General features: G+C 41.6%; 1 protein-coding gene across 2 annotated transcripts in view; it reads left to right on the forward strand.

Moving 5' to 3' along the window:
• NXN (nucleoredoxin) overlaps positions 1 to 12417 on the forward strand; it is a 150652-nt gene that overhangs the window by 86976 nt on the left and 51259 nt on the right. For both annotated transcript variants that reach the window (XR_008888719.1, XM_056556909.1), the window contains exon 5: positions 5713 to 5819. Coding sequence is in view for 1 of the 2 variants with exons in the window: in XM_056556909.1 (XP_056412884.1) it covers positions 5713 to 5819 (107 nt within the window). In the remaining variant the exon portion in view is untranslated. The remainder of the gene's footprint in view (positions 1 to 5712; positions 5820 to 12417) is intronic.

Genomic DNA, 12417 nt, shown 5'->3' on the forward strand with positions numbered 1-12417 from the left:
AACTAAGCAAATGTTTTAATAAAGACCTGTGGAGAAAATGTTTGTCGCACCATAAAATGCACAAAGCAAGAATAAATTTAAGTACTTTTCATAAAGTGCTCCAAGCCTTTCAAGGGGTTGTCTGAGAGTTACCGTAATATCTGGTATGATATAAATGCATGTAGGTAACATAGCATATCACAACGGATTTTCTATATAAGCTATGCAAAAATACAAGATATGATACCTGTATAAAAAAAAACTTATATTACTTGTTAGCTTATAAGTTCCTCTTTTATGGAGCTCCTATCAATTAAATAAGGCAAAGGAATTTTACGAAAGGATGGAACAGTTAAAGGAAAACTGTCATCAGTGTCGCCACACTAACCTGCTGCTACAGGTAGGTAGTGTGGGTGACCCTGATGACAACCATACTTACATGTCCGCGATCTGTGCTCCCGATATCTTCATCTGTTTGCTGGCGAAGCTTTGTGAGCTTTGTGAGCTTTGTGATATAAGTATGGTTGTCATCAGTATCACCCGCACTACCTGCCTGTAGCAGCAGATTAGTGCGGTGACACTGATGACAGTTTTTCTTTAATAAGAGCCAATGTTTCTTGTGGATCCTCTTCTAAATGAATGTTGATAATAGATTGCAGAGTAGAGAAGATTCCTCTGGTGACTGCTTCTATTCCACTTTCTATGATATAATTTTATTGACATGGATAATTTTCACATGCTTATTTGGTGTAAATTTATAGCCAAACTAAAGCAGTGACAATAATTCTCACTAAATGGAGGCTATCTTACATGTAATCATTAATAATACTGTGTACTTTTTTTTAGCAATCGTATTGATAATTGTTCACTGTGGATACAGAGAAACAGTCATGTTTTTGGTTACTTCTGATGAAAATGGTCAAAAAATTTATGGATTGCCATGTAGATAGTTGTCCTATCTACATGGAAATCCATAAATTTTTTGACCATTTTAATAGGATTTGCATATATAAATGTCCTCCTGTAGCTTAGAATCATACCTGTTTTTAATAGGGCACTGCAGCCATAGAACACTTATCCCCTATCTCCAGGATAGATCATAAGTGTCTGATCGCAGGGGGGCTGACCGCTATGACCCCCCGCGATTTTCTGTATGGGGCCCCGGCTCTACTCATACACGTCCCCTCCATGTATCTCCATGGTAGAAGCAGAGATGCAGCTTTCTTTCATCCCTGCCTCTCCCATAGAGCTGAATGGATGGGGCGTGTCTGTCCACCTTAGTGAGGTCGATGACACAAACATCAGCTGTGCAGGGCTGCTGCAGTTCTGGGGCCCCGTACGGGAGATCTTATGGGGGTGCCAGCGGTCGGACCCCCCACAATCAGACAGTAGTGCTTAGTTTGTTAGGGGTTAAAAAAAATTTGTCATTTCTGTAGGTCTTTAAATGGTGTTTTGGATGCGTTCCAAGTGACCTCTCTAGTTTAATGTCCTGCTCCAAATTAGATAAATACGTGCACGCTGACTCTCTCTTTGGGTCAAAGCAGTTCTCTTTATTGTATAGCGTACACACAAGATATATCCTTCAGTAGGGCATAGCACATTGTATAAGCATTCTAATTAGTTAGCAGACTACTTTACGTAAGCATTGCATCATATTCTCTCTGGGCCAAAAGGGGATGGTCACACGGTGTAATACAGGATGTAACCTCCATTTTAGAAGAATGATCTTCATTTTACATATATTATCCATAACAATGGTAATCCCCTAAAAATGTTGATTACCTAAAATGTATCATGGTTAGGTGCCCCACTGCTTGAGACCATTTCTGAGTAAAATAAATGAGGGTCCTGAGTCCCCTTTTTTTCTTAAAATGAAAGTGGGTTCACCCACACTAAATCCAATCCATGTTACAATGATTTATCACTCACCCAGATCCGCAGTCCTTTTCAGGAGATACATGCTGTATTTGTTGGCATTGCTAATCTGGAAATGGACGGCTTTGCACAATGGAGGCAGGACACAACATAACCAGTTTCTCTGCTTCTATCCCCTCTGCACCGATATGCCTGCCCACCTTGTGTTTACATTGCCAAAGGGATTGCATGAATATGCATAAGGATGAGTGGGATTATCCGTGCAGTGGGGACGGAAGCAGGGATGCCTGGTCCCGTCTCTATTGCGCAAAGTCGGCCATTTCCAGATTAGCATGTTGGCTAAAACAGCATGTATCTCTGGAACAATGTAAATGATACAGTACATCATTGTAATCCGGTTCTCCTATTCTATAAACACGTGTTGAGTTTAATGCAGGTAAACCCACTGTCAGTTTCCCTTTAATGGAGTGGTGGTCATGCATGTTCTGTTTTGCACCATTAAGTTTTTATAGGGCTATCTAAAAACACCTTTAGAGTATAGAGCTCGGTTGTTACCATTAGCCTGTGGACATTAAAGGGATCGAAGAGCACACACTTGACTGCCGCTCCATTCAGACTTCCCACAATGTTCATGCAGTAAAGAGGAATGGGGCTCATAGGACCCCTACTGATCTGTGGGGATCCAAGTGGTGGGCCCCATCATATACTCTAGGCCTTTTTTCTTTACAGTGTCTACAGTAAAGAATATGGTACAGAGGATTAACTAGCAGAGCTAAGGATTCAGAAAACACATCTCAGAATAATAACAAGTTATAACAACTATTTATTAAAGGGATTATCCAAAAATGATTATATTTTTATATATATAATCATTGCCACTCTTATACTTAGTTTGTGTGTGGTATTGCAGCTAAGTTTAATTGAAAAGAATGGATCTGATTAGCAATACCACACAGAACCTGAGGACAGGTGTGGCGCTGACTTTGGAGGAAAGTAGCCATGTTTTTCTAATCTTGGATAACCTCTTTAAGGTTCTGTTCACATATACAGTTTCCTGAGCATATTTGATGCACAAAATTTGAAGCTGCAGATTTCAATGTAAACGAATTGACTGAACACAGCTTCAAAGGGAACCAAGCAGCAGATTTTACCATATATAAGGCTTGATGATGCATTACATTTGGTAAAATCTTTATCCTTACCATCCCCGTGTGACATTTATGCCCCCCAGGGATAGTGAGGATATGAAGTTATAAAGCCAAAAAACACATTGCTAACTCACAATGAAACTCACCCGTGTGAACGAGCCCTTAGACTGTATTTGCACATACAATATCCTGCACATATTCTGTGCATATTTGAGGCACAGGATTGGAAGCTGCACATTTCTTTGTAAACTAAATACTTGAACACAGCTTTAAATCTGCAGCATCAAATATGTGCAGGATACTGCATGTGTGAATACACCTTTAGGGTCTATTCACACGTACAGTATTCTGCGCAGATTTGATGCGCAGGATTTCAAGCTGTGTTCAGTTTACATTGAAATCTGCAGCAGAGAATCCTGCGCATTAAATCTGCACAGAATACTGTACGTGTGAATAGATCATTAAAGGGCTGTTCCCACTCGTAAAAACATGACTCCCCCTCTGGCTTGTTTGTGGTCAGATATGCAATAAATGACCCAGATGGGAAATAGCCCTTAAAAATGTGTGATGCATATTCCCACCTTATTCCTATTTAATCTTATGTGTAGTTTAGCAATGTAGGATCAAAAGATACATGGCATACATAAATGCTTTTTCCATTTTTGTTGCAACCTTTTCTTCATTACAAGTACATTAACAGATATCCCATGGGAGTTGTATTTTTCAATACTTCAAGCTTTCCTGGTTTGGTGCTGCAGAATTGTGATGGTGACATCACTGGTCTTGTATGTTTTGGCTGAGTTCTCAGATGTTTGCTTTGAGCCCAGCTAATTCTTTATTTATTACATCGTAGAATACTGTAAATGTGTAGTGACCAAATTGTTCGGGAAGGAAAATTTGTAATCTGGTGACACTGCTTGTGAATATCTTACTAGCATGTGCACAAGGTTTTTTTTTTTTGTTTAGTTTTTTTCGCAAATGATGTTTTCTACGTACAGATTGTAGCTTATACAAATTTCTTTTTTGCACCTTGCAACACGTACACTAAGCTTTTAAAGGCAATATTAAAGGCACCATTGTGAATTATGTGAGTCGCTTTGTCAATCATTTGTTCAATGTTCTGATGGTTAATGTGCTCTGCATGGTTGTGCATTCTGATTGTTGATATCATGGGTTAATATAGCTGTTTGGAAAGGTGCCAGGAGCCAGATGGCAACTGCATTGGCTAAATTAATGTTGGCTGCTACCTTTTTGAGTTATTACTATCTTCCATGGATCCTTAAATGATCCTGATCTAGGTTTTACTGCCTAACTCCGGGCTTCAGTATTGTTTTCTTTTTTCGTAACACTTGGCAGGTCTGCTCCACAGCAGTAGATCTCATGAGATAAAAGATGGAGAATTAGTGACTGGTTTATAAATTGTTGCATATTTGTTGTAATTGTATTCCACCATTCAATAATTGCAGTGTGTAAATAAACTCTTCTGCTGGCTATGTGTTAAGTGAACCAGTAAAAAACACGAAACCAACCTTTGCCAAGTTATTATTTAACATATGAAGAGATGGTAAACCAAATCTTATAAGCGAATATTTGTTGGCAGTGGTGGAATAGCTTTGGAATAATAAATGTCTGGCTGCAAACTTTTCTTTTTTTCTCCTAAGCGAGATGCACTCCAGTAAGAGTATTACATTTATTGTTTATGAAATAAACTATTAAGTAACTTCTTATATTTTATCCATACATTCCATTGGCTAAGTTAGATCTGTTTACTATTAAGGTTTATGTGTCTGCTTCTCGGGATATATAAGACTTTTGATCTTTACGGTTAGTTCTTATATTTTATGTGAAAGTTATCACTTTCTGCTGTAAATCCTTTTTTTGTGTAAAAATGAATAACCAAAAGAAAGGAGCACTTCTTAACCCGCCAGAGGACACCTCTCATGATCTTGTAAAATTTTATAATGCTCCCAGTTCACTGCCCCCATCATGATAAACCACCCCCTGCCTTTATTTTTATTATTTTTTCTGTTTTCTACATTGATATTGCTCTGTATTTATTGCTCAGTCACAGATTTGCAGACTGGGAAGGAGTGTTCCCTAGCAGGTGTGACATCATCTGAAGCCATACAGGGGAGAACTTCCTCCCTCACTCTGCTACACACAGACCAGAGCAGTTCAGTGTGAGATGAGCTGTGATTGGATAAGGCTGCACACCCCCGACATTTCCTGTTTGTGAACTTCTGGCAGGCCAACAGGAGTCCAAAGTCTGTGCAAGAGATGGGGGGAAATGTGCTCTGGACAATTAGGGAGACACCTAGTTGCAGCTTTTATAGACACAAAACATAGAAAACTTCATTTTTTTAAAACAAAGTATACACATGTTTATGTTTTTTTATTATGGTAAAATTCAATAAAAACTATTGAAAGTAAAAACAAAGTAAATTAGAAAGATTTTTTTTTATTTACCATAAGGAGTGCAATAGCAAACATAAGTTTTGATGAGAGTGCCCATTTAATGGCAGGTCTGGCTTTCTTTTACATGATTAGCATGATCACAGGTGCCAGGTGATGCTTTCTTCTTTCTCCTTCACAGTTCATTCTATTAATATATGTGTCCTTACTTTCTGACCTGATTCTGTTTTAATTATACAAATGTTCTTAAGTATTTGCTTACAGTAAATATATTAAAACTGTGTTGGTCTTTCCTCAGATCTGAAGAATCGTTTAAACAGTATTTCAATGAAATGCCTTGGCTGGCTGTTCCATATAGTGATGAGGCAAGAAGGTCACGGCTGAACCGATTATATGGAATACAAGGTGAGCACATAGTTTATTTGTAACTTGGGTAGTGGAAAATTTTACATTTTAATGTAATTCCAGTGTTTTAGGTGAAGGAAATTTGTCCAGCGCAGCTGCTCTTTCAGAAACGATCTTTCCTTTTTGTAAAAACTACACTTTCACACAGGCAGAGTGACGCGTTTCGATTTGCACAGTAATCTAATGTTTTAGGTGAAAATAAATAATGAGGTATGTCCTCTTTAGGTTAAAACGAACTTGTGGCGGGACTTCCCTTGCTTGTGTTTTTTTTTTCTTGCTTTGGTTTTGCTTATGTGTGACATATTTATCATACTATCACAGGGGGTTGATTAATTGGCTCACATAAACAATAAAAACAATAAATCGCATTTTAACAACTTTAACAATGTGTTTTAAAAACTTTTATTCCCAAAAAACACTCCCCCCACCAAAGCCCTCATAAACCATTTTATTAATAGTAAACAAAAAAAAATGCAGGTCACACAGGGTACCTAGATCTTAACGACGAAGGACGTATATTTATGTCCTGCGCCGGCTCCCACGATATGCCGCGTCATATCGCAGCGATCCCGGCGGCCGGGACCCGCAGATAATACAGGACATCACTGATCGCGGTGATGCCCTGTATTAACCCTTAAGACGCGGCGATCAAAGCTGACTGCCGCGTCTGAAGCGAAAGTGAAACTATCCCGGCTGCTCAGTCGGGCTGTTCGGGACCGCCGCGGTGAAATCGCGGCGTCCCGAACAGCTTACAGGACACAGAGAGGGATCCTACCTGCCTCCTCGGTGTCCGATCAGCGAATGACTGCTCCGTGCCTGAGATCCAGGCAGGAGCAGTCAAGCACTGATAACACTGATCACAGGCATGTTAATACATGCCAGTGATCTGTGTAAAAGATCATTGTATGTAATGTTATAGGCCCCTATATCATTGCAAAAAAAAAGTGTTAATAAAGATCATTTAACCCCTTCCCTAATATAAGTTTGAATCACCCCCCTTTTCCCATAAAAAAATAATAAAACTGTGTAAATAAAAATAAACATGTGGTATCGCCGCGTGCATAAATGTCCGAACTATTAAAATATATCGTTGATTAAACCGCTCAGTCAATGGCGTACACGGAAAAAAAGTCCAAAAAAGCTTATTTTTGGTCACTTTTTATACCAATAAAAAGTGATCAAAAAGTCCGATCAAAACAAAAATGGTACCCATAAAAACTTCAGATCACGGCGCAAAAATGAGCCCTCATACCACCCCCTGTACGTGGAAAAATTAAAAAGTTATAGGGGTCAGAAGAGGACATTTTTAAATGTATAAATTTTCCTGCATGTAGTTATGATTTTTTCCAGAAGTACGACAAATTAAACCTACCGTATTTATCGGGGTATACCACGCACCGGCCTATAACACGCACCCTCATTTTACCAAGGATATTTGGGTATAAAAAGTTTTTTACCCAAATATCCATGGTAAAATGAGGGTGCGTGTGTGCGCGTGTACACCCCGATACATCCCCAGGAAAGGCAGGGGGAGAGAGGCCGTCGCTGCCCGCTTCTCTCCCCCTGCCTTTCCTGGGGTCTAGAGCCCTGCTGCCGGCCCTTCTCTCCCCCTGGTTATCAGCGCCGCTGCCCGTTCTGTCCCCCTGACTATCGGTGCCGGCGCCCCGTTGCCGGGGCCGATAGCCAGGGGGAGAGAAGCGGCGCCGACAGCCAGGGGGAGAGAAGGGGCAGCGGCACCCATTGCGGGCGCCGCTGCCCCGTTGCCTCCCCCCATCCCCGGTGGCATAATTACCTGGGTCGGGTCCGCGCTGCTCCAGGCCTCCGGCGTGCGTCCCCTGCGTCGTTGCTATGCACGGCGCGGCGCATTGATGTCATGCGCCGCGCTGTGCAGCGCATAGCAACGACGAAGGGGATGCACGCCGGAGGCCTGCAGCAGCGCGTACCTGACCCAGGTAATTATGCCACCGGGGATGGGGGGAGGCAACGGGGCAGCGGCGCCCGCAATGGGTGCCGCTGCCCCTTCTCTCCCCCTGACTGTCGGCGCCGGTACCGATAGTCAGGGGGACAGAACGGGCAGCGGTGCCGATAGCCAGGGGGTGAGAAGGGCTGGCAGCAGGGCTCTAGACCCCAGGGAAGGCAGGGGGAGAGAAGCGGGCAGCGACGGCCTCTCTCCCCCTGCCTTTCTTGGGGCGGTATCGGCGTATAACACGCACATAGACTTTAGGCTAAAAATTTTAGCCTAAAAAGTGCGTGTTATACGCCGATAAATACGGTATATAAATAAGATACCATTTTAACTGTATGGACCTACAGAATAATGATAAGGTGTCGTTTTTACCACTGCGTAGAAACGGAAGCCCCCAAAAGTTAGAAAATGGCTTTCTTCTTCGATTTTGTCGCACAATGATTTTTTTTTTCCGTTTCACTGTGGATTTTTGGGTAAAATTACTAATGTCACTGCAAAGTAGAATTGGTGGCGCAAAAAATAAGCCATAATATGGATTTTTAGGTGGAAAATTGAAAGGGTTATGATTTTTAAAAGGTAAGGAGGAAAAAACAAAAATGCAAAAACTGAAAAACCCTGCGTCTTTAAGGGGTTAAATGAGAAGATAAAAAATTTGGTTAGTACATTTATTGTCCCCCAGGGAGAATGCCCATAAAGCAGGGTTTTCAAACAGGGAGCCTCCAGCTGTTGCTAAACTACACCCCCATAATTTCCAGACAGCCTTTAGCTGTCTGGGAACGATAGGAGTTGTAATTTAACAACAGCGAGCATCCAGTTAAGCACTAGCTGGAGTCTCGCTGTTCCTAAACTACAACTCCCGTGATGGGAGTTGTAGTTTAGCAAGAGCTGGAGACACCCTGTAGCTAAACTACAACTCCCATGATGAGAGTTGCAGTTTAGCACCAGCTGGAGGCACCCAGGTGTTAAAAGCCGCTTGCTAACTCTTGCAACCACAGCTCCCAGCATGCCCTTACAGTGAGGACATGCTGGGAGTTGTAGTTGAAATAGCTAGCAGGCGGTTGGTAGACACGGTAGCTCACGGCTCCAGGCAGGAAATATAAAATTACAGTGCCGTGATTTCATATTACTGTGAGCCGGCTTGCTCCGCTCCCCAGACACCCACCGACCCGCATCTACCATCCACCCACTAGCTGTTGGAAGACTACAACTCCCAGCATGCCCTTACAGTGAGGACGTGCTGGGAGTTGTAGTCTTGCAACAGCTAGGGAGGGGTTCAGCGGGCTCGTAACAACGGTACCAGTCCCTTCCTATATAAGTGATGGCCGTAACAGTCAACAAAATAAACTACAAAAAAAAGGCATACAGTCAGGAGGCACACAAACTAACAGAAATATACTAAACAAACACACTATAAAGTCAACTAGCAGAGTCCGTAACCGAAAATGTCGAGGTACCAAGACGCTAACACGAAAGGGAAGTCAGAAAGCCAAGCCGAGATCAAATAACAAATATCAGGAAACACAGGGTATAAAATGCTAGCTACTGTAGACAAGCTCTTTCACAGGCAAAGCCTGAATGTGAATATAGAAAAAATACTAAAAATAGACAATGGCGGCTAACTCACACTTATCGCCGAGTGCAAACTCCCAGTACCACCTTAAAATACCAATATTTATGTACAAAAAAGTGGGGTTAGCCCCTCTAGGCTACACAGGCAGACTTGTCTAGAGATGTTTGGTTATATCTACAGTGGTATATACTACTATTGTATACGTATGTGCACAATATCTTTATGGCATTGCCAAACGATGTGGTAAAATAATAAAATGCGTCAGTATATAATATTTGCCCATATTGCAATAGAGTTACAGTGGAGCAAAAAAGTATTGTCAGCCACTAATTGCAAATTCTCCCACTTAAAGGGGTACTCCGGTGAAAACCTTTTTTCTTTTAATCAACTGGTGGCAGAAAGTTAAACATATTTGTAAATTACGTCTATTAAAAAATCTTAATCCTTCCAGTACTTATTAGCTGCTGAATGCTACAGAGGTTATTCCTTTCTTTTTGGAACACTGATGACATCACGAGCACAGTGCTCTCTGCTGACATCTCTGTCCATTTTAGCAGCCATGCATAGCAGATGTATGCTAAGGGCAGCATGGTGGCTCAGTGGTTAGCACTGCTGTCTTGCAGTGCTGGGGACTTGGGTTCAAATCCCACTAAGGACAACAATAAATAAAGCGTTATTATTATAATGTCAGCAGAGAGAACTGTGCTCGTGATGTCATCAGAGAGCATTCCAAAAAGAAAAGAATTTCCTCTGTAGTATTCAGCAGCTAATAAGTACAGGAAGGATTAAGATTTTTTAATAGAAGTAATTTACAAATATGTTTAACTTTCTGGCACCAGTTGATTTAAAAGAAAAAAGGTTTTCACCGGAGTACCCCTTTAAAAAGATGAGAGGCCTGTAACTTTCATCATAGGTATACCTCAACTATGAGAGACATAGGCACAGATTTATCAAAGAATGTCTACAATAGAACTATTTTCCCATGTTTATTTGAGTGGTGGATTTGACTAGCGTGCATCTTATTTATCAAGAAGGTGCAGCAGGATGATGAATTTTGTGCAGCTCTGTTGTGGTGGGAAAAGCTCTACCACATACACTTTTTCTAGACGCTTATGAGGGAGGGAAGCAGACACTTTCCCGGGTCCTGAATTTCGAAGGTTAGGTGTTTTTTACTTACTTTCTCAGATCTGCCGGGACATTTTTACTTGAATTTTAGACGCTACAATCAAATTTGACTGCGGTGTCTAAGGAGTTAAAGCCGGGCATCACTGTGATCGGTGATGTCTGGCATTAGAGATGGGTCGTGGTGGCAGATAGCCGCCAGGACCACCCAGCTATGACTTGCGCTCAGCTCCTGAGCACGTGTCATAGAAGGGGAGTAGGACGCTGTCGTCCACAGGTTAAAGGTTGAATTGCGAAAGGTAGAAGTGATTCTTACGCCTACTGGTAGGTGGTGTAGCTTTGCGCCTAAAAAAGTAGCTTTGCGCACAAAATAGTGATAGTCAAAAAGAAAAAGTTCTACGGGTAGGCAAAAAGAGTGAAACTGTCTATATCAAAAGACACATAAAAGTCGCTAAATATGCTGCTTGCGCCTGAACTGCGCCAAAACATAGACAAAAAAATGTTCTAAAAGCAATCATAAAAATTATTTTTAAAGAATTTATTTGCAAATTATGGTGGAAAAATATGTATTTGGTCACCTACAAACAAGCAAGATTTCTGGCTCTCACAGACCTGTAACTTCAAGGGTCTCCTCTGTCCTCCACTCGTTCTTTACCTGTATTAATGGCACCTGTTTGAACTTATCAGTATAAAAGACACCTGTCCACAACCTCAAACAGTCACACTCCCAATTTCACTATGGCCGAGACCAAAGAGCTGTCGAAGGACACCAGAAACAAAATTGTAGACCTGCACCAGGCTGGGAAGACTGAATCTGCAATAGGCAAGAAGCTTGGTGGGAAGAAATCAACTGTGGGAGCAATTATTAGAAAATTGAAGACATACAAGACCACTGATAATCTCCCTCGATCTGGGGCGCCACGCAAGATCTCACCCTGTGGTGCCAAAATGATCACAAGAACGGTGAGCAAAAATCCAAGAACAACACGGGGGGGACCTAGTGAATGACCTGCAGAGAGCTGGGACCAAAGTAAAAAAAAAAAGGCTACCATCAGTAACACACTACGCCGCCAGGGACTCAAATCATGCAGTGCCAGACTTGTCCCCCTGCTTAAGCCAGTACATGTCTGGGCCTGTCTGAAGTGTGCTAGAGAGCATTTGGATGATCCAGAAGAGTATTGGAGAATGTCATATGGTCAGATGAAACCAAAGTAGAACTTTTTGGTAAAAACTCAACTCTTAATGTTTGGAGGAGAAAGATTGCTGAGTTTCATCCAAAGAACACCATACCTACTGTGAAGCATGGGGGGTGAAAAAACATCATGCTTTAGGGCTGTTTTTCTGCTAAGGAACCAGGACGACTGATCCGTGTAAAGGAAAGAATGAATGGGGCCATGTATCCTGAAATTTTGAGTGAAAACCTCCTTCCATCAGCAAGTGCATTGAAGATGAAACGTGGCTGGGTCTTTCAGCATGACAATGATCCCAAACACACAAAGAAGTTGCTTCATAAGAAGCATTTCAAGGTCCTGGAGTGGCCTAGCCAGTCTCCAGATCTCAACCCCATAGAAAACCTTTGGAGGGAGTTGAAAGTCTGTCTTGCACAGCGACAGCCCCAAAACATCACTGCTCTAGAGGAGATCTGCATAGAGGAATGGGCCAAAATACCAGCAACAGTGTGTGAAAACCTTGTGAAGAAAAGGTTTGACCTCTTTCATTGTCGACAAAGGGTATATAACAGTATTGAGATGAACTTTTGTTATTGACCAAATACTTATTTTCCACCATAATCTGCAGATAATTTCTTTAAAAATCAGACAATGTGATATAGATTTTTTTCTCTTTATGTCTCTCATAGTTGAGCTATGATGAAAATTACATCCCTAAGTGGGAGAACTTAAAAAGCAATTGGTGGCTGACTAAATACTTTTTTGCCCCAC

The sequence above is a fragment of the Hyla sarda genome, chromosome 2 (assembly GCF_029499605.1).
Source record: "Hyla sarda isolate aHylSar1 chromosome 2, aHylSar1.hap1, whole genome shotgun sequence".
NCBI classification, from domain to species: Eukaryota; Metazoa; Chordata; class Amphibia; order Anura; family Hylidae; genus Hyla; species Hyla sarda.